This window comes from Polistes canadensis, unplaced genomic scaffold (assembly GCF_001313835.1).
Source record: "Polistes canadensis isolate GaletaPanama2010 unplaced genomic scaffold, ASM131383v1 scaffold_174, whole genome shotgun sequence".
Taxonomy (NCBI): Eukaryota; Metazoa; Arthropoda; class Insecta; order Hymenoptera; family Vespidae; genus Polistes; species Polistes canadensis.
Genome location: NW_014569721.1, coordinates 286,409 through 294,606, shown reverse-complemented (window position 1 = coordinate 294,606; position 8,198 = coordinate 286,409). Strand labels below are relative to the sequence as shown.

At 27.8% G+C, this 8,198-nt stretch overlaps 1 protein-coding gene across 1 annotated transcript in view; it reads right to left on the bottom strand.

The window, feature by feature from the left end:
* Positions 1 to 390: 390 nt before the first annotated feature.
* The window catches only part of LOC106789288 (esterase E4-like), a 17,656-nt gene continuing 9,848 nt past the window's right edge, over positions 391 to 8,198 (bottom strand). Inside the window, exons 2-11 of the mRNA XM_014753378.1 lie at positions 7,203 to 7,308; positions 5,190 to 5,353; positions 4,197 to 4,331; positions 3,001 to 3,160; positions 2,241 to 2,725; positions 1,889 to 2,057; positions 1,543 to 1,718; positions 1,308 to 1,452; positions 1,076 to 1,205; positions 391 to 655 (exon numbers count right to left, since the gene is read on the bottom strand). Of these exons, the coding sequence (XP_014608864.1) occupies positions 427 to 655; positions 1,076 to 1,205; positions 1,308 to 1,452; positions 1,543 to 1,718; positions 1,889 to 2,057; positions 2,241 to 2,725; positions 3,001 to 3,160; positions 4,197 to 4,331; positions 5,190 to 5,353; positions 7,203 to 7,308 (1,899 nt within the window). The 3' untranslated portion in view covers positions 391 to 426. The remainder of the gene's footprint in view (positions 656 to 1,075; positions 1,206 to 1,307; positions 1,453 to 1,542; positions 1,719 to 1,888; positions 2,058 to 2,240; positions 2,726 to 3,000; positions 3,161 to 4,196; positions 4,332 to 5,189; positions 5,354 to 7,202; positions 7,309 to 8,198) is intronic.

The following is an 8,198-nucleotide window of genomic DNA, read 5'->3' as shown; positions in this document are numbered from 1 at the left end:
GAAATTAAATACGATACTTTTAAATCTACGAATTAATATTACAGATTTTTATATTGTTGCATTATCTTACCATGAGATATTAAAATCACATACGATAGAATGATATATAATAAATATTCTTACACATTTATCTTAAACAATTATTATTATTATTATATATTTTAATACTTTATTTAAGATTTATTTCCGTTTTGTCATAATTTAATTTTATTAAATTTTAATTGTTTTTCTTATACTTTGTTAAAAGTACCCACACGTAAGATAATTGTAAAGAAAATTTGGAGAATATCAATTATATTAATACGATATCAGATTTTAATATACATAATAGATGTAATAATAATCATTTATCAAATGAATAAAAGAAAATATAATATGTTATCGAGACAATTGTAAACAATATAGTTTAAAAATAAAGATATTTCGTTATTTATGATAACAACCGTTATTACCATTGATGATATTTTCGTTATATAAATACCATTTTGGATATTTGTCAGTATAATTGTACATTAAATTATTCCAAAAGTTCATTCTTTCAATTAAAAAATGATTCTCTAACGTTATATTAACTTCTTGGTTACCATTGAAAACCAGGAATTCGTGATGATTACGATACGCAGGCCAATTGGGTACACTCCAAGTACTCGGCACCCTGTAAATACGTAATAGCGATTAGGATCCAAGGATCATCTGGATTACAGTCGGTCGAATGTTGTGCCAACGTTGATAACGTTGGAAGTTAGGATCCGGATATGGGTTTGATACAAGACTATATATTCAAATATGTTTCCATATCTCTCTATGATCATAATTTAATGATAATTATGCATTTCGTTGATTAATTTCTCTATCCCAATTCTATCATCATCTCGATTTATATACGATTAATTATATAATCATTATTTTTTCTTTTTTTTTTTTTTAATTCTATTCCCCTTTCTCACAAATTCTCGTTAATAATATTTCATTTAAAGATACTATGATCATAATTTTCCAATTGAGATTTTCATTTGATTTGTTTGATTTTTTATTGTTATTTGTTAAACGCWTAATTAATAACGTTATTTCTTACCCATTTTTTATAAAATTTGACCATAATTCTATCAACACGTGGATCATGATTGTATCACTTTTAGTAATAAACGATGAATCGTATTTAGCTGGTGGAAACAAATATTTAATATCGTCGGAATGAGAGATACCTGTGGTGAACAAAAATTTGTGTTTTTATTTTTCTTATTGTTTCTTTCTTTTTTGTTTTTTTTCTTTTCAATTACATAAAAAGAAAAAATAAATTTGTATACCTAGAGGTTTTGAACCAAATTCTTGAGTATAACTAAATGTTCCAAAATAATTAAAATAAAATAAATACAAATTTGATTTCATGACTTTCGATAAATAACTAATTGATTTGTACGTTGGCCATGTAAATATTCCATCGCCTGTCATCTAAAAATAATATATATTATAATATAAATATTTTTAAATTCATGATTAAAAAAAAAAAAATGATAAATCTAATATTTCTAAAATACTCACCTCCGTGATCTTTTGCAATTGTGTATTAATATTATTGTTGTCAAAATAAAAATCTTTGATGGCGTTAACRAAACCATGTAAATTGTTAACATCGTATGGCATTTCCAAAAAGTTTGGAAGTATCGTGTTAAATTTATCTACAAATATTCTAAGCTTCTCAGAGTCCACGTAGAAATCTAAATAGAATTCTGTTTACTTAAATCATTACGATTTAATTATAAAAAATCTTATTAAAAGTTAACCGTTTAAATAATAATAATAATAATAATAATAATAATAATAATAATAATAATAGTAACAGTAATATATAATAATATTAAAGAAATATAAAGATAAATAATTTTACCACGTGTCTTGAGTAAACCTTCGTCATTAACTACTCCCATTATACCGGGTATATCACGGAAAAGTTTTTTTTCTATTATTTCTATAGGGTGCATCGTTAAAATGGCTTCACTCGACTCATCCTCGATTGTCGGTACAAAAACGCAATACGGATGGGTATGTTGAGAATACTATAATAAAAATAAAAATAAAAAACCTTTGTAATAATTATATTAAATATGATATAAATATATTAAATGACAAATATATTTGTTGTATAAAATTCTATTGGGTAATTAATTAATATAATAAATATTTTCTATTTGTTAATATTTTAATGGATAAATAATATAATATAAATTTGTTGTTTTTACGTGATGTGACAGTGCAATCAAGATAGATTCGGCATCAAATGATCTCATACATTGAATCGTTTCTAAATCAATTGTTTTCGAAGTATCGGTTGTATTTTGAAAATTCCAATCTTTTTTAATAACATTATTATCATTTATAACGATCGAGTTACTAATTAAATAATTAGTGACRTCTAATGTTGTTGGACAACCTAAATAATTGGCCGTACTTTCAGAAATTTCTCTTATTTTATCTTTGGAATTAATTGCCCATGGTGCTAATGCAGTACCACTATGTAATATATATTTATCGAAAAGCCCATCAGTTTTTTTCGATAATGCTAAAATATGAATGGAAGCTGCACCGGAACTTGAACCCATCATTGTTACGGAATTTCGATCGCCGCCGAAACTTTCTATGTTTTGTCGTATCCATTTCAAGGCCATCACCATATCCTTTAATCCATAATTACCTGGGGCAATACCATTACCCAAACTGAAAAATCCTAGAATAAAAGATATATCGTATTTTTTTGATAAATTCAATTTTGTAATTTACAGAACGACAATACAGTCCAATGAAAAATTTATTATTTCAAATATTCCAAAAATTCCTAAATGACGGGAAAAAAAATGCAAAACTGCGTAAGAGGAGCTTCTCCAAAAGGTCTCGAAAAACATATTGAATATTTGTAAAATCATTTAAGAATATTTRTGCTATAATTTGAATTAATATAATTTAGAAAAAAAAGAAATAAAACAAAACAAGAAGGAAAATTACCGAAAGGACCCAATGGATAATTAAAAGCGACTAGAATAACTAGCTGATCGGCCCAATAAGTTGGTTGGAAATATTTGCTATTGCTGTCACCATTAGTAAATTTTCCACCGAAAATATATACTAATACAGGGTGTTTAGAATGTTTTRCATCTGGTCGATTCTATAACGATTGAAAAATAATCAAATAAATTAATAATTATATATATATGGATTCGTTAAATTTATAAAAATATAATTAATATATACATATGTATTATAATATGTATTATATGTTCATAAGCATACGAAGCTCAGAGATGTAGCTTTAAGTGACTGAAATATGGCTATGACAGCGTATACAACCTTGGCTCATTTATATTTAATTAAATCACGTGATATAACCTTGCGACGTAATCATGSTCGTGTTCCATTTCGAATGAGTCGGAAAATTCGTTATCTCTTTTTTTTCTTTTTTTTTCTCTTTTTGTTCTTTTTTATTAATATTTTTCGTGGCTCGCAAACGTTTTGTCAACAAAAGCCACGTTCGTGTTATTTGTGTTAAAACTCGACTTTAACGTTTGCTTAAAAATAAAATGATTTCAACGGGAAGTAGTACGTACTACTAGTTTACCAACCACCACCACCACCAACCACCACCACCAACCACCAACCATCACCACTTCACCATCACTTAACTAGTAGGATATAGCAATCGATCCGTTTGTATTCGTATTTTGATGGGAGTTAGATGTGATCAAGTGCACTTGGTTTGAAGTACTCGAGATGTATACAAATTTATTTTTTCTCCTTGTCGTGTTCACGTTATAGCTTTTTCTTTTTCTTTTTTTTATTTTTTGACTTTTTCTTCATGTTGTACTTGCTAACGATGTTTTCTTGTGCTGTCTTTTTTCTTTTTATTTTTTTTTTCTTTTCTTTTGTATTCCCGTCGTTTTGGTATATATCCGCACATCAATTTCTTTTTTTCTTTTTGTTATTAATTTATTTATATACGCGTTTCACAATAATATGAACACACATTTTTATATAAAGATTTAAAATAATAATAATCATTTTACGCCCACATGCAATGTTTGTTCTACAACATCATTTTTTTTCTTTTATTTTTTCCAATTCTTTTTCTTTTTGCTTTTAATTTTTGTTCTTTCTCTATATATGTATATATGCATTTATTTATTTATTTATTTATTTTACTTTACTGCTGGAACGAAGACGTTTAAATAAAGACAATCCTCTGAGCCAACTGTGGTGTTAAGTTTGATTAACTGAATACACGATGGACCATCCGATTGTGCTTTCAATACGTCCCATGAACGATTCCATGCTTTTGGTTTCTGAAAAAGAAAAAAAAGATTATTCAAAAGTGATTATTATTCATTCATTTATATATTCTTATCTTATTTTATTTTCTTTTGTTCCGTACGAATCATAAAATTAATAAAATCGTTCTTGAGTATAGGAAAAAATTCTTTTTTTAATTAGAATGAGAGGACTTGATCATGAGTATTAATATAGAATAAGATTTTAACCGATTGGATGGTGAACGATATACTTTTTCTTTTTTTTTCCTTTTAAAAATGAATATTTTATTACATATTATGTGMAAAAAGCCAATGCCTGTGTTACACACGTGCGTCGTATCATATTGTTTTTATCAAAAACTGTCAATCATCGATGTAAACGATGCCATTTACATACGATTAGTATACTTAACCAATTAGTACTCGAATTTTTTCTGGAAATGATTTAATGAAAATAAAAGTAAAAAGTATATAGCATTTTGATAATAATATAACGGTTACATTTTAAAGGCAAAACTCAAAGAGAAAAAAAAAAAAAAAGAAACCAAAAAAATCATTATTGTAATATAATAAAATAAACAAATTGTATATTTCGTTTCTCTCCGCAAATTATTGAATATATAATTATAAATATTCATTTCGATATTGTTTTTTTATTGTGTGTGTGTCACATTTAACAAAATAATATTTTTAATAAGAAGAAAAATTATTATATTATTATAATGAAAAGAAAAAGAAAAAGAAAAAACTGTCAGTTGACTCRTACGGAAAGWAATGCACAAAGGGTTGTGTGTGTTTAAAATAAGAAACAATAATTATTTGCTTAGAACTGTATATAACAATKTTTTCAAATAAAYGATAAATCATTAATAAAACCATTTGAAAACTTACACGAAATCGTAGATTACCGATTGGTGGTTCCGCATACGGTATACCAAGAAAATTRGCAATATTTAATCCTTTGAAACTTTTACTCCATTTTCCTRTGACAAATCCAAATCTAGTTTCGACAAGGGGTGGTTTGTCGATATTTTYAAAATCTATGGCAAGTATCACTGGRAGTAGAAATAAAACGACTAATACTTGACGATACATTATAGGATACTGGATCGTATTGGGGGTATATAATATACGAGGACAACGTTCGTTGGTTCTGTCGCGAATGAAGAAGAAGATTATATGAACAACTAGAACAATTTAAAGAGAGAAAGAGAGAGAAAAAGAGAGTGAGAGTGAGAAATATATATATGCATCATAGCTTTTAATTACGAAACATAATAGTGGCCTATTAGCGTAGCAATCATGCGCATAAATAAACTGCGCACACTAGTGATAATTATTCGTATTCAAATAATAATTATAAAACACCATATTTTGGGATAATATACTTGAAAAGAAAATTAAAAGCTTTTCAAGGCGTCCAACTAATACCCAAAATTTGTGTTCTCATAAACGAAAATATTTTAACGACAATATCTATTCCAAATTATTTCGTTGTTTTTATATCGTGTTTTTTATTTTTTCTCTCTCTCTCTCTCTCTCTCTCTCAAATATATGTATATTCCGAAAAAATACTTCTTATCTATCTTACAAGTTATAGTGTTTTATTTGACGAGTCAAAAATTTTAATTAGCGGAATGTTAGTTCCTCATACGAAATTACTTTTACGATAACATTATTATCACATATATATATATATATAATGAGAGCCGTTTATTTTGGTAATGACCAAAATCTATTTTTCTTTATTTGTTCCGTGGAAATATTGTTGGAATTATGGAACGTGAAAAAAATTATAATTATAAATATATATACACTCAAACCTCCTATAACACGGCACTCGCAGATCGCGATTTCTATATAACGCACTGCTGAAATTGCGACAGCCCTCCTCTTACGCGGTACTCTTACAGCGCGGTTTCCGTTCAAGAACATCCCATAAGTTCCTTAGTCACCTGATCAGATTTTTAACGACGATGAAACGGCACTATATTGGAAAAAACTACCATCTAGGACCGTCAGTTCGAAAAATCAAAGGTGTGCTCAGGGGTTTAAACCTTCAAAAGAACGTATCACCCTTCATGTGTGCNTACATTATAGGATACTGGATCGTATTGGGGGTATATAATATACGAGGACAACGTTCGTTGGTTCTGTCGCGAATGAAGAAGAAGATTATATGAACGACTAGAACAATTTAAAGAGAGAAAGAGAGAGAAAGAGTGAGAGAGAGAGAGAGAGAGAGAGAGAAATATATATATATATATATACATCGTAGCTTTTAATTACGTAACATAATAGTAGCGTATTAGCGTAGCAATCATGCGCATAAATAAACTGCGCACACTAGTGATGATTATTCGTATTCAAATAATAATTATAAAACACCATATTTTGGGATAATATACTTGAAAAGAAAATTAAGAGCTTTCCAATGCGTCCAATTAATACCTACAATTTGTGTTCTAGTAAATGAAAATATTTTAACGACAAGTTCTTTTTTCCAAATTATTTTGTCGTTTTTATCACGTGTTTTTTTTATTTTTTCTCTCTCAAATATGTGTATATTCCGAAAAAATACTTCTTATCTGTCTTACAAATTATAGTGTGCTTATTTGACAAGTCAAGAATTTTAATTAGCGGAATGTTGGTTCCCTATACGAAATTACTTTTATAATAACATTATTATCATACATAATGCGAGCCGTTTATTTTGGTAATGATCAAAATCTATTTTTCTTTATTTGTCCCGTTGAAATATTGTTGGAATTATGGAACGTGAAAAAAATTATAATTATAAATATATAATCATTATAATTATTATATATATATAGATACGCGTATACTAAAACTTCTATTATTATAACCATAAGAATAAGTTAAAAAGGGTGGTACTATTATTACAAGTCGGTACAATGACAGAAGATCTGCTTCTGCTAACGGAAGTCCTAACAATTTTCTGACGAGGGGTTTCCCTTGAGAATTTCTGGTCCGTTTCCACTAGAAATCTCTACTGCACCTTCACGAGTTACGCCTTGTTTACTGTGCCGTTTATCTTCTTGACATTAGTCATGCTATCTTCTTCTTTTTCTTCTTATTCTTCTCCTATTTTATTTCGTCTTATTTCCTTTTTTATAAACGTTGATAGTTTCTATCGATAATTAATTAATTAATTAATCATTATACATTCACTGTTTTATACGGTATTTATTAACCCGGTTTAATTTGATTTTGATTTGATTTTTAATAAGATTAAATCTAAAAGATTTCTTTCTTTTTTTTTTTTTCTTTGGAATTCATGACGTTTATTATTATTTCAAATTTTTTTACGTGGAATCATCGTATGAAAGTATGAAAACGCGTGATKGAAAAATAAAGGAACTGGACGATATAGGAAGGAAGGAAGGAAGTATATTCGAAAACAATAGTAGAATGCAAAATCTCGCATGATAAGGTGCACTTTACAGAAGAATCTTTCGAACTGTATAAGAGAAAATAAAACWCTGCGTCGTTGCACAACGTTCGTAGAAAATCGTTCGTTCGCCCTAGATGATGATGATGATAATGATGATGGTGGTGTATCGAAGTATTATTTTTTCGCGAGAAGAAATATGTTTCTCTCTTCTTTGCGAAAATAAGAAGAAGAAGAAGAAGAGAAAAAAAAGGAAAAAGTAAAAGTAAAAAAAATAAAAAAAAAAGKAAACGAGGGATAGTAGTAGGGGGTTGAGCAATAAAAAATTACGATTCTTTGCTACTGTGTTTGCACAGGGTGAACAACTATTTCTTTCTTTCTTTCTTTATTTTTCCCTTAACTTGTAATCTTAGGATGTAACGTGAAATTAAATACGATACTTTTAAATCTACGAATTAATATTACAGATTTTTATATTGTTGCATTAT